Here is a 20456-nt window from a genome sequence, read left to right as displayed (position 1 = left end):
TTTTAATTAGGGCATAAAACCCCAACAAACTCCCACTTGCACTAATTGAAACTAATGCCTTAATTATACTAATCCCATCTCCTTGATATGCTTATCAAATGTAGCTTCTGGTAGTGTCTTTGTAAACGGATCTGCAAGATTGTCTTCAGTTGCAATCTTCATAACCTTCACATCTCCCCTGGCCACATATTCTCGAATAATGTGATACTTCCTTTCTATATGCTTACTCCTCTTGTGACTTCGAGGTTCTTTTGAGTTGGCTATCGCTCCTGTATTGTCACAAAACAACACAAGCGGTTTATCCATTTCTGGAATAACACGAAGATCTGAATAGAACTTCTTTAGCCAGACTATTTCCTTAGCTTCTTCTGACGCGGCTATGTACTTAGCCTCCATGGTGGAATCTGAGATTGCAGACTGCTTTACGCTTCTCCAAATCACAGCTCCACCCCCAAGAGTAAACACCATTCCAGAGGTAGACTTTCTGTCATCGACATCAGTTTGAAAATATGAATGGGTGTAGCCTACAGGGTTCAGAACACCACCCTTGTAGACTAACATATAATCCCTAGTCCATCTCAAATACTTCAGGATCTGCTTAACTGCTATCCAATGTTCCGTTCCTGGGTTTGACTGATACCTGCTCACTACTCCCACTGCATAGCAGATATCTGGTCTAGTACACAACATGGCATACATCATACTTCCAACTACAGATGTGTAAGGAAATTTTCTCATTGCATCTTCCTCTTCAGGAGTCTGGGGAGACTGCTTCTTTGAAAGATGAATTCCATGGCGGAACAGTAGATGCCATTTCTTGGAATTTTTCATTGAGAAACATTCAAGCACTTTATCAATGTAAGCTGCTTGAGATAGAGCTAAAAGTTTGTTCTTTCTATCCTTGATGATTTGGATACCTAGAACATAACTTGCTTCACCCAAATCCTTCATCTAGAATTGAGTGCTCAGCCAATTCTTCACATCTGATAATTTCTTAACATTGTTTCCAATGAGTAAGATATCATCTACATAAAGAACCAGGAATACCACTATTTGATTTACCTTCAGTTGGTAAACACAGGGCTCATCAATATTTTGTTCAAAGCCATAGGTTTTGATTATTTCATCAAACCTAAGATTCCAGGAACGAGAAGCTTGCTTAAGTCCATAGATGGACCTATTTAACTTACAAACTTTTCCTTCTTCTCCAAATACTTTAAATCCTTCTGGCTAATCCATATAAATGACCTCGTCAAGCTTTCCATTAAGAAAAGCTGTCTTGACGTCCATTTGCCAAATCTCATAGTCAAGAGCGACTGCTATGGATAGGAGGATGCGAATGGATTTGAGCATGGCTACCGGACTAAAAGTTTCCTCATAGTCCACGCCTTCTCTTTGGGTATAACCCTTTGCCACTAATCGAGCTTTATAAGTCTCGATATTTCCATCAACACCTCGTTTCTTCTTGTAGATCCACTTGCACCCAATGACCCTAAAGTCACTAGGTGCTTCCACAAGATCCCAGACGGAATTTGAGTACATAGACTCCATTTCCTGTTTCATGGCTTCGAGCCATAGTTCTTTTTCAGGGCTAGCCATTACCTGTTTGAAAGACAATGGATCATCATCACTAGTGTCACCAACAACCATATTGGCTTCACCATCCAAACCATAGCGAACTGGGTTTCTAGAAACCCTCCCACTACGACGAGGCTCCGTGACTGTTTGCTCAGGAACAGTGGTACTTTCTTCATTTAAATCAACTTGCGTCGGTTGTACATGAACAGTGGGAATTTCATCATCAACTCGCATTGATGACGATGGAACATTGGTTGGAGTCAATTCTTTAACCATCTCCTCTAAAACTACTTTGCTGCGAGGTTTAAAGTTCTGGACATAGTCATTTTCCAGAAAAGTAGCATTTGTAGAAGTAAACACTTTCTTTTCTGAATGACTATAGAAAAGTCCGCCCCGAGTACCTTTAGGATAGCCAAAAAACATGCAAACTTCAGTTCACGGTTCTAGCTTTCCCTCCTTTTTCCTCAGGACGTGAGCGGGACACCCCCAGATTCTATAATGGCGTAAACTAGGTTCACGACCATTCCAGCGTTCTAAAGGTGTTTTGGGGATTGATTTTGATGGCACGACATTGAGAATGTCATTTGCGGTTTCAATTGCATGTCCCCAGAACGAAGTTGGTAGAGTTGAGTAACTAAGCATGCATCTAACCATTTCCAATAAAGTTCTGTTTCGACGTTCCGCTACACCATTTTGTTGCGGAGTACCTGGGGCAGTAAGTTGTGATAAAATCCCAAGTTCAGTTAAATGATCTTGGAACTGCATATCCAAATATTCTCCACCCCTATCAGATCGCAAGATCTTTATCCTTTGACCTAATTGGTTATGAGCCATTGCTAGGAATTCCTAAAACTTTGAAAATGTTTCTGATTTCCTATGCATTAGGTAAAGACATGAGTATCTAGAGTAATCGTCCATGAAAGTGACGAGATACTCAAAACCACCCCTGGCTTGTATATTCAAAGGTCCACAAACATCTGAATGCACAAGACCAAGTGGTTCTTTGGCCCTATCACCCTTTGCAGAGAATGGACGCTTGGTCAGTTTGCCTTCTAGACAAGATTCACAGACAGGTAATTTACCTAAGGTAAGTTCCCTCAAAGGTCCGTCCTTTGTAAGTCTTTGAATCCTATCATAGCCAATGCGACCTAGTCTCAAGTGCCATAAATACACCATATTATTGTTATCGGTATTTTGACGTTTATTGGTCCTAGGTTTAGCTACTTTGAATAAATCATTGTTAAGAGCGAGGGGTTCGTTAGGTCACAGAATATAAAGCCTGTTTTCCAAACATGCAATACACAACTGTGATCCATTGAAAGAAATAGATATATTAAAACTTGTGAAAGTCATAACAAATCGTTCTAATTGCAACATGGAAACTGAAATTAAATTTCTACTAAAATCCTAGATAAAAAATACATCTTTTAAAATTAAAAATTTATTTCCGAACTTCAGACGAGCTCTTCCTCTAGCTTGGACCGCAACAAACGATCCATTCCCAACTCTAAGCTCTAAGCCGCCTTCGTTCACTTCCTCCCACGATTCAAGAAGCTGTAAAGAGTTACAAACATGGTTAGTAGATCCAGAATCAATAATCCAAACAGAGTTATCATTCTCTAAAACATATGTTTCTAAGATAAATGAACTATAATCATTACCTTTGTTTTTATCTGCTAGAAACTTGGGGCAATCTTGTTTCCAATGTCCATTTTCTTTGCAGTGAAAACATTTACCTTTACCTTTCTTGTTTTTCTTGTTTTTCCCCTTAGGTGTCTGTGCACTTGGTTGTGCACTCGCCTTTCCAGCTTTTGCAGGCTTGGGGTTATTGTTTTGCCCACCTTTCCTCTTGTTTCCAGCTTTTGAAGATGAAGCTTGGTTAGCTTCAGCCTTAGCTGGATCAGCAGCAGTAGTAGTAGTTGTCTTCTTTTCTCCTCCCTTACTAGGTCCACCCATGATAGACTCAAAAGTCTGAAGCTCATTCATGAGCTGCGTCAGACCATAGTTGAGTTTATTCAACACATAGTTGGTGGTGAATGGAAGGAAAGCTGGAGAAAGACTGTTGAGGATTAAGCCAACTTGAGTTTCCTCATCTATTATGGCTCCGTGCAGTTCAGCTTCTTGAAAGTAGTTTGTCATCTTGTTCAGGTGATCACGAACATGTTGAGAAGGTGCCATTCGAGCATTGGCATATTTCTTGGTGGCCTCAAAACGATTCTGCGCTGACTTGGCACCAAATATGTCTTGGAGCTGATCCATGATTTCGTAGGTTGTCTCGACATTCTCCATCTTTGTCTTGAGAGTGTCGAACATACTAGTAAACATGTAGTACCGCGCCTTGTTGTTAGTCGCCTGCCAACGCTCATACTTGTCCCTCACAGACTTGGTAGCTCCTTCAGCTGGAACTTCCGGGGATTCCTCAGTCATGACGAACTTGGAGTTGTCACCTATCAACATAATGTTGATGTTTTGCTTCCATTTAAGGAAGTTTTCTCCAGTGAGTTTCTCCATCGAAAGTTGAGAAAGGATGGGAGTAGACACAGCCATAACTCAAAACTACAAATTACCAATAAAATAGAAATCAATCACATTTGCTCAATAAAACTTGTATTCACACAAAGTTCAAGAAATAGCACAACATATACCAAAAATATGTAAGATATGAGAAAAAAAATACCAAAAACTATCATATCTCTATTTCTTTAGGTTTTTAACTAATCTATGATATCCTTGTCCCAGCTGGCGAGAGTCAAAAATACCACTAGCTAAATAGAGTTGTAAACTCATTTAACAATGGACACCTTTATTAAAAACCTACTATTCGATCAAAATAAGAAAACAAAATCTCTTATTTTATGAGCTAGACCCACAGTTTCAATAATCATAGATTTAGTCCTAGTAGTCACCGTAGGGGTGAGTCTAGTAGAATTTGACCTATAATTATCTATCTTTCGAAATCTAACCTTGTCAAAATAACTAATGAACACCTTCCGTAGGGGGACGAATCAAAGCGCCTCGAGGCCCCATTAAGCTATTGACTATGTTAAACCAACGGTGGAGATCGAATAAAATTCTTAAAATAAGCTCATTATAAAATTAAAATTAGTGTTTTTATTATTTATTTTTAGAAAATTAATGACTATGGTTTTCCAAAAAAAAATTAAACAGATTAAATTTTTTTAAAACCAAAGTCCTATAATTTCTTATTAATTCTAAAGTGTCACATTGAAACAAATTCAATTAATTTAGAATTAATTTGTTGCTAATCAATATTTAGGTTTAACTAATATAATGAACCTATACAATTAAGTCCAACTCAGGTAAATTGGCCTTAACAATTGGCCTTGTATGGAGGAGGGCTGGGTCCAGTATGTCGTTCCCACTACAAAGGCCCCCTATCTTCCATACAATGTCCAAAAGACAGGAATTTAAACCTTCGTTTTATTAATTGTTATTAATTGATTAGGCCCACTATAGTCATGCAAAGCAAATGAGCCTTCACAAGTGGAATCACCCACAAGAGAGGAATTTAAACTTTACATTTTCTAATGGGCCCAAATAAAACCTATCATTTTATGAATATTTTATTTGGCAATATACCATATATCTAACAAACATATGGGCCACTATATGCATCTAAGCCCAATTGAAAAAAATACCACATATAGTGCAAACAGACATGTTATAATTGGATGGGCCTAATCATGTTACTATATGAGCAATTCTATGAATTTATGCAAAAATACCACAATTAATTATCTAGAATTTATCAAAAAAAAATTCAAATTAATTAAATTTTTACAAAAAATAAGTTAATTTAAATGAAATTTATCAACAATTAACAATAGTTAATTTAAATTTCATTTATCAACAATCAACTTGGTTTTAGGTTAATTTGAAAAAAAATATATTAATTTAATTTAAATAGGATTTATCAACAATTAACCAAAGTTAATTAAAATCCTATTTATTAAAAAAATATTTTATTAATTGGCTGAAAATTTTTTTTGATATTTTTCAAAATTTAAGCAATTTTAAATTTTAAAATCAATATCTAAACTATTTTAAAAAAATATCTTGTGTTGTTACAACTATTATCTAATATTTTAACCATTTAAAAAAAAATACAAATAGTTATAACAACCCTAAAATATCTCAAATAGTTAAACAAATTCAAATATCCATAAAAATATCTAACTAATAATGTCCAAATTTCAAATAATTTAAATTATAAAAAAAAAACTATAGAATAAAAAGATATTTATATTTTCAAATAAAGATTTAATAAAAATATCAAGAATTTAAATGAAAATATCTTAAATATCTGATATCATAATTCTAATATTTTAATATATTAAAAGATTTAAAATTAAGTTGTTAGTCTATTTTTAAATTTGAATTTGAATGTTTGTAGAAAATATCTAATTATTTAAATCTCAACTAACAAAAATATCTTATGCCCTAATGATAAAACAAAAAAGATATTTTTAGTTTTGATTATAAATAATTTATTTCCACAAAATTAATTTTTTTTTTTAATTTTCAAAAAAAAAAAAAGGATGAATAGTACCCGCGGAACTGTTCACGCGTGCATGCGCGGGCGTGCGCGCGCGCATGGGCAGCCAGGCCAAAAAAATTCCAAAAATTTTTTTGAGCAATTTTTCAAACCAAAACAATTTTCAAATTAATTTATACGAAAAACCATACAATTATTCAAACATATCATATTATCCAATTTTAAACATGTTCATGCATGAAAATAAAAATTACCAAAGGCTCTGAGGCCAGTTGTTAGGTAAGCTTATACAGGATCTTTATTTATTTTCATGTATATCTAATATTAAATAAATTAATACGAGATAGCCTAAAACATGTTTCTAAAATTGAATTGAAAGAGAAACAAATAATATAATACTTACAGTATACGCAACGGAATTAAAAGTCCTTCCTTCAGTTTCTCTAACTCTTGTATCCTTTCTGTCGCAGAGTATTATCAAGAAACTGAACCGATCTTCTATTTTCTTCACGATCTTCCAATGTATGTCAATTCTCAACACATGAGATAGATATAGAGAGAAGAAGAGAAAATAACAAAGAGGCTTAGAAAATGACTTGTGTTTAGAGAGAATCTAAAACTATCAGAAAATCTGACTTGTGACTTATCTGTCGTCTCTGAAATCTTCTCTCTAAGCACTCCTTTTATAGACACAATTAGGCCATTTAATTTAATTAAAAAATCAATAAAATAACAGCCATTTTGAAGCCCTAGGTCGAAATTATCATGGGCTATAGGCCCGTGAAATTTCCCATTTGATTATAAGCCCATTGGACTTAAAATCAAGGCCTGTATTATTTTCTATTGATTTAATTAATTAAATAATTATTTAAATCCTTTATCAAATTAATTATTTCTAATTTGAACCTTGATTTAAATTTATTTATTAATTTAGATACCAATTTATCTTAATTAATAAATCTGCCATAATTTCTCTTTTCTTCTTAAAATTATACAACTCTGTGAAACTATCCAAAATTGACCTGGTCAACTTTGATAATTCTAATTGATGATTAAATCAATTAATTGAGACTATCTAGATTATTTTATCCAAGGTACAATGGGGACCATGGGCCTATGAAATCAAGCTCCAATAAGTTATCATAAATTTAACAAATAAATTTACTAACTTATTAATTCCTCGTGACTCCACTATAGACTTGGAATTGCACTCTTGAATTCATAGAACGCTCTATAACAAATATAGATACACTATTAATTATCCATTGTTACAACCATAATTGTCACTCAATCCTCTATAGACGGCCTACAATGAGATAGGACTAAAATACCGTTTTACCCCTCATTGTATTTTATCCTTAAAACACTTAGTTCCTTGTAAATGATATTTCAGTAAACTAATTTAGTTACTGAAATGAGATCTCTATCATTTAACACCTTGAACCAAACTAAAAGGAAACCATCATTTCACTTTTTCATCAGAAGCAATAGATGTTCATATCTATGATTAACACTCCCACTCAATTGTACTACCGAGTTCCCAAGATGTAAGTATGGGCTAGTCCGTAGGGTAAGCTGGTAACGAACAAGTCAAAGAACTCAAATAATACAATCAGTTAGAATACTAACCACTCAGAATTGAGATTGAATTGACCTATGGTCAACTATATGATATGACTAGAATAGATAATAACGGTATGTTTACTTATCTTATCAACTGTCAATATCGGTCCTGTCCGATGTAACAAATACATCCGATCTTATCTACTTTGCTAATGTTCTAGAAAGAACATAACACTGTAATGTGTAAGTAGATCATATCGTAGATTGGCAAGTCAGTGTAAATCTGGTGCACTGACTAATCTTAGGATTAACTTATTTTGAACATATAATCATATTTATATTCCACTGTGATTACATCACTATAAATAAGATTAGCTATATGCTTGGGATTTAATAGAAGTTTATATTAAACAAATAATCATGAAAATAAAACATGTGAGCAAAGTGATTGACCAAGTCAAAAAATGATTTCTATTCTTTTATTGATAATAAAATGAGATTACGAAGAATTTGGGTTTTAATTAGGGCATAAAACCCCAACAATGACATCCACAAATTAGGCTCTGGGTTCCGATGAGGGCTTAATGACACAATCCATTAAGTGTTGAGTTTTATGCCCTTATAAAACCACATTTCTGATATAACACTTTCGATTATCAATAAAGAAGTAAAAATTATTTTGTTTATAAATTGCATTGTTTGCTTGTATTTATTACATGATTTTATGCTTAATACAAACATATATAAAATCACATATAAATAAGTTACACTTATAGTGACTAGGTCAATGGATTATAAATGTAATTATATGTTTAAAAGAATTAATCCTAAGATCAAAACAATGCAATGGATTTTTATTGTTTTGTTAATCAACGATATGATCTACTTATACACTACGTGTGATGTCTTGTCCATGACATTAGCTAAGTAGATAAGATCGTTTTATGAATTCAAGAGTTCAATTCTGAATCTATAGTGAAGTCATGAGGAATTAATAAATTGTGAGATAATTTATTTAATAAATGAACTCACGGGAATTTATTGAAGCTTGTATTCATGGATCCATGGTACCCATGTCAACTCTTATCAAATCAAGTTTAATAGTCTCAAGAAATTGATTTAATTATCAATTATAAATATCAAATTGACTGGGTTAATTTAATGATATTTACATGTATTAAGAATTTGGGAATAGAATAAAGTTTTTGGGTAAAATTATTAATATTGACAAATTCGTGTCAATATAAATAAATAATATTAAATCTAGTTTCAAACTATAATTAGTTAATCTGAATAATGATTTAATTATTTGATTAATAACTTAATTAATATATAAATAAATAAAATGCTTTGAATTTAGGCCCAATTGGGATTAAATTCAAGACAAAGAGATTGGGCCCAAGTACTTATGTGGGGTGCCCAAGGCTCTGGGATTTTTTTTGGGAATTTCTAAAAAATATGACTTTTTATGCCATCACTATGCAAAAATATGAGAATTATACTTTTATTAATTTGTATTGGAAAATTTATTAAAGAAAAATTAAAGTATAGGAAACACAATTACTAGTTAACTAAAATATAAAAGCTAAATTTAAAACCAAAGCACATCAGCCAAATAGGGGTACTATTGTAAATTAGCATTCCATTGTTCTCTCTCTCAAACCCCAGCCAGACAAACCCTTTCTCTTTCCAAACCCAGTCGCACAGTTCTCTCTCTCTCCCATCTTTCTTCTCTTTCCTTTTTCCCTAGCCACCACCTCCCTTGTCTTCCACTCGCCTGCCTCACCATCTCCACCATCATCTCCGGCCACCCACCCTCACCACTCGCTATTCACTTTAGGCACGCACCTCCATGAAACCCAACCCATAACACCCAGCTCAGAAACCCAACCCAGCTTCAACCATTCGAGACCCCAGCTCTGCCTGAGCCCCACTCGTCCGATACCCCAGCTCCATTCGATAGCCCCATCTGAGTGTGGGCCCAGGCGTGATACCACCATCTCCACGACAAACCACCTCTAGCTTCGGTCATGGTGTCGATGCCCACCCAGATCCAAAATGATGGGGCTTGCATGTAGGGGATACGGGGTTTTGGTGGTGGTCAGAGGTGAGGGAGGGAAGGTGGTTCATGGTTGGAGGTGATGCAGGGAGGTGGCATCGACGTGAACCTAGGCGGCGGAAAGGCAGGCGACAGCTAGGGTTCTTGGTGAGGGAAGAGAAGAAGATGGGAGAGAGAGAAAAGGGGTGGATCTGATTTTTTTTTTCTATCTTTAATTTTGTGGTAACTGGTCACCTTCCTGTTCTTTTGGTGTATATTTCTGGGGGTAACTGGTTACCTTCCCATTGTTTGTGTGTATATTTGTAGGGGTAATTGGTTACCTTCCCGTTCTTTGTGTGTATATTTCTAGGGGTAATTGATTACCTTCATGTTCTGATGTGTGTGTATATTTCTGGTTCTTAATGGTAACTGGTTACCTATGTTACTAAAATAATAGTTACTTCTTATTCTCCTTTTAATGAAGTGTTCTTCCTCTTTTTCCTTCAAATTTGATGTTTCTTTTCATATTTAATATGAGTAACCGTCACCCCTCTTATGGTAACTGGTTACCTCTCTTATGACAGAAGATTACTCCTCTCAGGGTAACTAGTTACCCCTCCTGATACATGTTATTTGACCTAGCTCTAGGTTTTTTTTTACATAACTGTCAAAGATCAATCAAGTAACTGGTTACCTTAAGGGGGATTTGAAAAAAGAAACGTACATTAAAAAAAGGATAAAAATGTTTATAATAAATAAAAAATAATAATAAACACAATTCATATTAAAAAAAAATTGCAAAACAACCAAAGAAAAATTTAATATAAAATAATAAAAAAAAAAGCTAAAAAAATAATAATAATGAAATTACAAACATACCCTTCCAAATAAATAAAGCTTGATTAAGAGTAAAACTATGACATAAACTAACTTTTCTACAAAATATGGGAAAATAAACTCATAAAAGTGAAAATTCTTAAAAAAGCCATAGATTAATTTTTTTTTAAGAAAGCCATATTTTTGCACACTCTATTAAAAATATCATATAAAATGTAGTTTCCTATTTTTTATTATTTTAATTAAAATAAATCCCATTAAGTTTCATTAGAAAAAGCCCAATAAGTTGCCTATATAAGGAATGCAATGTCTAGGGTTTTAAAAGACTAAAAATATGTTGTTTCATTTTGGGTAAGTGAAAACCTAAACAGTCATATTATCCTTATTGGCCAACACACTCTCTCTCTTCCCTCTGTAATTCGATCTTATATGTTGAGAGCTAGTCCACCCTTTGTTAGACTTGATTTAGAGATAGGCTTGGACGACTTTGGTATAGTCTAAGAAGTTTAGATTCTTGAAAATTCCTTGCATTCAAAAAATAATAAAAGGATATAGAATCTAAAGGAATGAGACATTGTTCCGCTACCCACTTTGTAAGTATTCTATGTCTTTTTGAGTATTTACATGATAATTCATGTGTTAGCATGTTTTGGTGTTTTCTATTTTATATTATGTATATGAAAATAGGAAGCATGCATCTAGACAAAAGATATCAGATCCTACAATTGGCCTTAGAGCTAGGTTTCTTGTCTATTTGTATAAATATGCTTGTTTGTGAATTTTGACATGTTTAGAAAATTGGATGGATGCATGTTGTAAAAGCATGTTTAAGTTTTATGTGTTTTTTCCTAAAATTGATTGTTTTGAGTTTTTTAATTTTTATGTATGTTTTATTAATTTATAAACCCTCTAAAAATTAATAAAAACAAGTTTGGATTGATTTTGGCACAAAAATGTTGAAATTTTGAGTTTATGGGTGTTTTGGCACGCAGGTGCGCGCCTCGCGCAGATGGGTGTAGGAGGCACGCGCGTGGCAGCCAAGTGAAAAAAAAATTGGGTAACCATAAATTCCAAAAATTGATATTTTTTTGGGAAACTTGATATATATTTTTTTTTATAAATTTTAAATTTTGAATTATTTATGGTTAATAATTTTTTTTTAAGTTTCCTTATTTTGTGGGATATTTTCTAAACTTATTGATCAAGTTTATTTTAATTAATTAATTAAATTTTGTGTGATAAATTGTATTTAATTAATTATTTTAAATTGATAAATGTCTAATTATTTTTGGTTAGTTATGATTAGGGGTGAGCATCGGTCGATTTGGGCAGTTTTTTCATATTTTTAAATCCAGAATTCGGTTTTCGGTCCGGATTGGTGCAATCCAAAAACCGACCGACCAAACCAGTTAAAGAAAAGAACCAACCATTTTGGACCGCGGAACCGACCAAACCGAATTTATTTTTTTATTTTTTGAAAGTTTTAGTTAAAAAAACTAAAATTTTTGGATTGTTGGAATCCATTTTTGTGCGTTTTTAAAACATAAATATATAGAACATAATTACATTCACAAATTTGAAAGTTTGAAACATAATTAAAAGTCCATAAGAGCATAACATAACCTCAAATCACAGCACATCAAAAGTCTAATAATCCAATGTCTATTTGTCCAATCCATGACACAACACAATTAAAATTTAAAACCAAAAGCCTACAACCACAAATCTCAACACATGATTAAAGTTTAAACTTAAAGTCTAAAGTCCATAGTCCATTATAACACAAATTAAATCTACGTCTAATTGACTACAACAACACAAATCAAGTTCAAAAGAATAGATAGAAAACAAAGTCCAATCCGAAATCCAGCATTCATTTCATGGCCTGCATCAAGCAACCATGACCACCTGCTCCTAAGACAAAAGAAAGAATAAAATTATAATGTATGACACTTGACACATGCTACATGATACTGTTAAGAGAAATAAAGCTACTAAACTACAATCCTAGAATTCAACTAGTTACCTTAAGATTTCAATTGTTCTTATCGATCCCACTCCTGCTCCCAGACCCACTGCCAAGATTCTCAGGTACATAGGTAATACATGAGCCATCACTTGACAAATATTCAATTAATACAAATAAGCTATAATATATATAATATATAATATATTTCAATTAGAATAAGCTATTAAGTAAATAAATACATGGAAAAACTTGTTCACATGCCTCTAAACCATCAATCTCATCCATGTATTGTCGAAGCATAACAAGCTCTTCAGACTCACAAGTATACTAATTTTTAGAACAAATCAAAGCCTCCACCATCCTCGGGGATAAAGAACTCCTAAATGAATCTAGGATTCTTCCCCCAATAGAAAAAGCTGATTCAGATGCTACTGTAGACATTTGAACAACCAATTTTGCCATGCGTGCAACTATTGGATACTTGAATCCATTCTGTTTCCACCATTATAGAATATCAAAGGTAGGATCAAGCTTCTCACGACGATCACTCAAGTAGTATTCAAGATCATCTTCTTCAATGTCATCACTAAGTTGTAGTTGCCCTTGAAGAAATGATTCTGTAGTGGAATTGATAACAGGCTGAGACGGTTGAGACTGAGATTGAGATGGTTGAGCTTGAGATGACTGAGATGGTTGTTGTTGTTTATAAAAAGCATACAGCTGTGCCAAAGTATTTGTCACCAACTTTATCATCTTTTCAGCCTCACTTGAAGTGCACACAAATTTGAAACCACGATTCACAACCTCTAATTTATACCTTGGATCAAGGATATTGGCAATAAATGTCAACATATTCAGCTTCTCAATCCTTCCCCAGTACTTGTCATACTTTTCTTTCATACTAACTACCATAGCCCCTAACAAAGTATCAGGATTAGAAACCCTAGTAGTTAAATCAGCTTGAACCTTCAAAATATCTGGAAGGAATAGATTGGATGTGACATATAATGACCCACTAAATTGATTAGTAAGATCATAGAATCTCCTCAAAAAGTTAACAAATACAACTGCTTTTTCCCAGTCTAGGTTAGTTGGTGGGCCATCCATTCTTTCTTCATCAAAGTACTTTGTGTAGTTCACATCTGCTTCCAAATTCTCAAAAGCCTTCTTGAATTTTATAGCAGATTCTAACATCAAGTAGGTGGAGTTCCACCTAGTAACCACATCCAAGCATAACAAGGCTTTTGATTCAATGTTTGCATCCTTGCAACTTTCTTTAAATCTTTTCAGTCTAGCTAGAGATGACTACACATATCTCACCACATTTCGAATGCTTGAAATTGTATCATTCAACTCTTTCAACCCATCAGTTATTATCAAATTCAAAATATGAGCTGAACACCTCATATGAAACATTTCGCCATTCATTGGAATGGTATTGTCTTTGTCCAACAAGTGCCCGTTCAATTTTCTAAGAGTAACGTAATTTGAGGAGGCATTGTCAACCGTCACTGCAAAAACTGAGGAGATACCCCACTCATTAAGACAATTTATCAATTCTTTCCCCACCAAGTCCCCTTTATGGCTAGGAACTTGGATAAAGTTGATAATTATCTTCTGAATTTTCCAATTATCATCAACCCAATGTGCAGTCAAATACAAATAACTAATATTCTGGATTGATGTCCAACAATCGATGGTCAACAACACTCTGTGCTTCACCAAAATTGACTTCAGCTCTTTCTTCTGATCTAGAAACGCATTGTAAATATCTCTCGCAACAATAAATCTTGATGGGAACTGAAATGTGGGAAAGAAATGTTTAATGAACCTTTGAAATCCTTTTCCGTCCACGTGCCTAAAGGATAACTCATTCATAATGATATATTCATCGATCACTTTCCTTACATCATTTTGATTAAACCTTAGTGGCAGCCCACTTGAAGTGACTTCTTCTTCATTGCAGGTTGTTGTCTTTTTAGTAAACCTATCCATAGTTGATTGTTGCTTCTTACTGTGCTCAACCCAGTCACTGGAAGGACACTTCTTATATTTTCTCTCCACATGTGCCCATAGTGTGCTAGTCCCATTCAACTTTGTATCAGCCGCATAATTAGTGCCACAATAATTGCAAGCAGCCCCTGGCTTCTTAGGATCACAGTCAGGCAACATAGTGTAATGATCCCACATGCTCGATGTTTTCTTTCCAACCCTTTGCTTCTTTTCTGGTCGTTCAACCTCTTTCCCCTTTTCTTTTTCACTATCCTCTTTCTCTGTCTATTTGTTTTTTTTCTTATCTTGATTTTGTCGATCATTCCTCTTCTTTCGTACATTCTCTTTTTTCCTTTCCTTCGCTTGTTCTTCTCCATCAGAACTTGACAAATTAGTTTCAGCATACTCCAACCACTCCCCCATCATCTCTTCTAAATTTTCCTCGTTATCCATATTAATGATCTATTTACATATTTATAAATACAATTTCAGAAAAAAATATAAGGCATAATATGAATTTAGTTCATATGCTAGAATAAAGAAAGTGAAATCACATACTGTATTCTAGCATATGAAAGATAAGCCAACTATGTTTGTATTTCACTCAGCACTCAACAGAACATGATAACAATAAGTTGTTAACATAATTAAAAATCAAAATTAAACTAAGAAAATGGGAAAATTTTAATTAAATTTATAAATAATAGAATATAATTTGTCAAACTTCATATGTGAGGGGGGAAATGACAATAACAAAAGATGTGATGGAACTACCGATTCTTTGCCCATACTTGTATATGTAAATTATTTATTGGGTAGTTTTTTTTCTTTCTTTTTTTTACAACGGTTAATAAAATTATTAGCTTATAATATATTCTTAATTATATATATATAACAAAAAAAATTATCCAATATAAGAAAAAAAAATACAAATATAATAACCTTTAAGCCATATAGGGATGTAGAAGAATTTTGTGACAAAACTATATATATTCTAAACTTAAATTACCCAATTTAAAAATATGATTGTATGCTCTATAACAGAACCTAAATCAACACTAAGTTATAAAATGAAGACATGACTCAATCACATATAATCAATCACAACATGTGTTACATATTCGAATATCCCACCTAGTGTATCCAAAAACTAGCAAAACAAATAAATTCACAACAAAATTCTAATCGTTCACAGTCACATAACAGGCCGCGACTCCAAGCACTTCCTTACGTATATATAGATATAAAAGAATATACGAAACCTATTTTGCACTATATCCATCTCAATTAATTCCCCTCTAAACGTTCGGAATTCAACAGACGCCGTTCTTCAAATTTTTATCGAAAAAATCTATTACCGTTACCCTTTGCAACATTAAAAACCGAGACAAATACTATATTGCAAAATAAATTTACCACATATTTCCAATTTCAATACCAAATTCAACACTATACTGAACTAACTTCGAAATCATCCCCTTTGTATTTCCCTCCTTCTAAATGAACAACACCCAAAATTTAACAACCTGGTGAAAACCAAAATATGAGTACAAATCTAAAAGAATCTCAATTGGATAAACATCACCTTTACCTAAAAATTCAGCTTTAAAATAAATTCCTTTACCTAAGAATTATGCTTTAAAATATATTGCATTACTAAGACAACACTAGCTGAGATAACATCAAGTTGTCCTTATATTTTATTTGAATTTCAAGCCACATTAACCATGTACTTATACCAATAAATAATGATTGAAAGACAAATCCATATTGATTGAACCAACAAATAAGAAAAATCATTGTTCAAAATTAAATTTAGACCAAATACCTTAAAAATATTCATCCCAATTAATGACAACATATGTTCTCATAGTTTAAATTAACAATTAAACATTATTTCTTAATTAACACATCTATGTCGAAAAACACAGTATAAAACTTGCATAAAATTGGGGTTACTATGTTTAAGAAATCAAAGTTTTTCATTTTAATTAGAAATCAAACCTTTAAGCCAACTATGTTTGTAATCAAGTAGTGTGGTGGAGGGAGCTCCATGTCCATGAAGTAGTCGCCGGAGTGGGTCAGCTGAGTCGTGTCCGTGAAGCAGTCACGTGCGTGGGTCGTGGTCATGCGGCTGTGCCGTGCTGCTGCCGCCGAGTCGCCGAGTGAGTCTGGTCGGTTAGTTCATTTGGGCTGGGATGGGAGGAGAGTGAAACAGAACAGAGAGGAGAGGAAGAAGGAGGAGATGAGAGGCAGCTAAGTGATGAGGAGAGGAAGAAGTATACGATAAAGAGAGAGAGAATAGAACAGTGGTCGGTGCCCTAAGTTTTTTTATTTATTTTTTAAATTTTCAGATTTTTTATTTTTATTTAATAATTAATGATTATATAATATTATATTATTATATTTTATACTGTTCAGTCGATTTCGGTTCCGCCGGTCAGTTCACACAAAATTTTCAAACAGGTCGAACAATGGCGATTTGCGCTGTTGACGGTTTTTTTGGTGTTCGGTTTAATTGGTTTTGGTTTTTTCGTTGTTCGGTAGGTCAGTGTACACGGTTTTTTCGATTTTTTGGATTTTATGCTCAGCCCTAGTTATGATTTATTTAATTTAGGAAAAATTGTTTATTTTGGAAATAAATGTCATAAATGAGTACATGCCATATAGAATAATATACTAGGCACATTCAATTATTAATATGTCATGCATCATTATTTATGTCATTTTTGCAATTGGGCTTTGATGATGGGTTTATTGTGATGACCCATTATTTTAGATAGTGGGAGACAAATAATTTTTTTTTATAGATTTTTTTTTTAGCTCATTGAAAGTGTAAAGTTTAAATTCCTTTCTTGTGGGTGATTCCACATGTGAATGCTCATTTGTTTTGCATGATTAAATGAGTCTAATCAATTTATAACAATTAATAAGTCAAATGTTTAAATTCCTGTCTTTTGAAAATTGCATGGAAGACATGAGGCCTTTGTAGTGGGAATGACATACTAGACCCAACCCTCCTCCATGTAAGCTCAATTGTTAAGGCTTATTTACCCGAGTTGGACTTAATTGTATTAGGTTAATTATTTTAGTTGGACCTAATAATTGATTTGAAACATATTAATTCTAATTTTTGAATTGGGTTTCAATGGGTAGTTTTAGAGTTAATGAAAAAAATTCTAAATTATGGTTTGTTGATTATTTTTTAATACTTTGGCAAACCTAGGTTAGTAATTTTCAAAGAATAAATGCTAAAATGTGAAAAGTTAAAATAATGAGCTTATAGTATAATATTTGATCTCCACAGTTAATTTAACAAGATTAGAGTTTAGAGGGGCCTCATGACACTTTGATTTCATCTCCTTATGGATGGTGTTCATTAGACTCATAACATGGCTAAATTTCTTAGCATAGATGGTCTCAGATCAAACTCTTATAGATTCATCCCTGCGGTGACTATAAAGAACTAAGTTTTTGATAATAAAATATGTGGGTCAAGCTCATAAAGTTAAGAAATAATTGGTTTTTGTTACTTTGAACGAATAAGAAGGTTGTTAATGAAAAGTTATAGACTTTTCATCAATTGACATGTTTTCTCTATTTAGGTAAGTGATTTTGTGACTCTCGCCTATCGGGACACATGTTTCATGGATAGTTAAAATACCTTAGAAATAGTTGATAAGTGTTTTAACATTTTTCTTTTCTATGTACATTTCTACATGTTACGTTGTTTTTGAATTTTTGTGTGATTGTATGTTTGTCAAGCAATGCATTAATTTCTACTTATTGGTAATTGTAGCTCTATGGATTTCAACCTCATTCTCTCTCCACTCTCTAAGGAAGCGCTCACTGGTGAGAGCTTCATGAAGTGGAAGTCCAACATCAACATTGTGTTGATCGACGATAGCACTAAGTTCGTCATGACCGAGAATGAACCTGACATTTCCGGTGAAAATGCAACCAAGTCTGTTAGGGAAAAGTATGAGTGTTGGCATACTGTCAACAACAAAGCCAAAGCGTACATGCTTGCTAGCATGTCAGATACACTAAGGACTAAGTTGGAGAATATGAACACTGCTTTTGACTTCATGGACCAACTTTAGGAAATGTGTGGGCATAAAGTTGATCAAGCCCATTTCAAAGCCACCAAGAAGTATGCAAGTGATAAGATGGTGCCAGGGATGCATGTTCATGATCACTTCATCAAGATGATGAACTACTTCCATGAAGTTGAGTTGTGTGGAGCCTCCATTAATGAGAAGACTCAAGTGTATCTCAACCTGAATAGCCTTGCACCTTTTTTCCTTGTGTTCACCACTATCTAAATCCTGGACAAGTTGGAGTATGACATGACACAACTGTTGAATGAACTTCAAATGTTTGAAGGTATTAATGGTGGACTTTGCAAGGGAACTCAAAAGAAGGCTAATACTACTGCTATAAATGGAGCTCAAGGAGAAGCTAACCTAGCTTCAACTTCCAAGAGCAAGAAGAGGAAGGAAAGGAAGCAGAAGGCCAAAGCCAATAAGGCCAAAGGCAAGGTTGGAACAACTGAAAAGCCTGCTACAGCAAAGCCAACTGCTAAGAAGGTAAAAGGAGCATGTTTCAATTGCATAAAGACTGGGCATTGGAAGCAAATTGCCCAGTTCTCAAGGCGAACGGTGTTGGTAATAGGTTTACCATACGCGCAATGGAAAGCACGGGGTGGTGAGCCCAGAGATTTAAAAAAAAATTATTTAAACAATCTTTAAATAGCCGAATCCATTAATATAAAAAACAATAATTAAAGAGAGACAAAGATGATGAGGATTTTCCAGTTGTAGAACAATCAAGAATCCTCTCAATCTTTTAGTACCACCAACGAACATCCAATCCAAAGCAGTATTTTGAATACTCAGACTAAGATCTTCCAAGATGTATCTCTACACCTCATGACGTGTGTGGGCACGTAAAGTAATGGTTGGAAAATTTATGATTCACAAGATGTACTCAACTCATGAGATCTTGGAATATTAGGTCTGAGATAGTTTTCAAGGATAGGAAAAATATTACGCTATATTTTTCTCTTTGTGAAAAGCTTAGAATTTTCTCTCTAGATTATTCTCTCTGTTAAGCATATTATGAAACAATTTTTATCTAACAGATTTATAAAAGAATTAATTAAAATAAAAGTTTGAAATTCAAATTGTAAACCAATTATTAAATAAATAAAATAAATGTTGTTGTACCCTAATTTTACCCCGAGTTCATTCACTCAGCTCGGGTACAGCTCGGAAATATATATACAGAGAAATAACCAAGGGAGTGATATCTATTTATTATCCATGTGGACAACTCCAGCTAGGGATTCGAAGGCTGTGAAGCGCAAGCTCAGAATATTAAAAAAACTGTCGAAGCACGAGTTTGGAGGAGATATCCAGCTCGTGGTAGTTCTAGTATATTGCATACCCGCGGTTCCCCAGAGACTCGAGATCCCTTTATACGTATATTTATGACCAAGCTGTCATATTTAATATCCCAGATATTAGGAGCACATTTACCTTGTGATCAGATCATATCCCAATATAAATGAGAATTATTTGTATTAAATGTAATAATTATGTAAATGCGTGATTGACTCACGTGGTTACCCAAACCTATCAATGGAATTGCCTTATAAATACTGGGCATATTGGACAGGAAGGGGGACCATTATTCTGTAACATCAAAACTCTGCCAAAATAGAGAGAGAGAAACATCAATAATATAGACTTGTGGACTAGGTGAATTTTAACCACTGAACCACGTAAAAATTCTTTGTTCTTGAGTGAATTCATTTATTTTTCATTACGGTTTATTAAGTACTAATCTACCATATTGTTTCTTAATACACTATTGGAAAAAAACTGCGTCAATAGTTTGGTGCTTTCATTGAGAGGGAAATTAGTGCTTAATCAAGATCCCAGTCGATTCTCGTCATGGTG

The 20456-nt window shown here is 33.6% G+C and overlaps 1 protein-coding gene across 1 annotated transcript; it reads right to left on the bottom strand.

Moving 5' to 3' along the window:
• Positions 1–13005: 13005 nt before the first annotated feature.
• LOC133779161 (zinc finger BED domain-containing protein RICESLEEPER 2-like) lies at positions 13006–14946 on the bottom strand. Its single transcript, XM_062219153.1, has 3 exons — positions 14833–14946; positions 13904–14778; positions 13006–13714 (listed from the first exon to the last, which is right to left on the bottom strand). The coding sequence occupies exons 1-3, from the start codon at positions 14944–14946 to the stop codon at positions 13006–13008; spliced, it is 1698 nt and encodes a 565-aa protein (XP_062075137.1).
• Positions 14947–20456: the final 5510 nt, after the last annotated feature.

Source organism: Humulus lupulus, chromosome 5 (genome assembly GCF_963169125.1).
Source record: "Humulus lupulus chromosome 5, drHumLupu1.1, whole genome shotgun sequence".
NCBI lineage: Eukaryota > Viridiplantae > Streptophyta > Magnoliopsida > Rosales > Cannabaceae > Humulus > Humulus lupulus.
This window is presented reverse-complemented; position numbering and strand designations above follow the sequence as displayed.

What these genes read in the sequence shown, in the direction of transcription:
- LOC133779161 (XM_062219153.1), bottom strand. Translation starts at nt 14,946, where the DNA reads ATGGATAACGAGGAAAATTTAGAAGAGATGATGGGGGAGTGGTTGGAG. An exon ending in AGGAAAGGAAAAAAGAGAAT is followed by an intron (nt 14,779 to 14,832) that starts GTACGAAAGAAG and finishes AAAAACAAATAG; the next exon opens with ACAGAGAAAGAGGATAGTGA. An exon ending in GGCGAAATGTTTCATATGAG is followed by an intron (nt 13,715 to 13,903) that starts GTGTTCAGCTCA and finishes TGTGGTTACTAG; the next exon opens with GTGGAACTCCACCTACTTGA.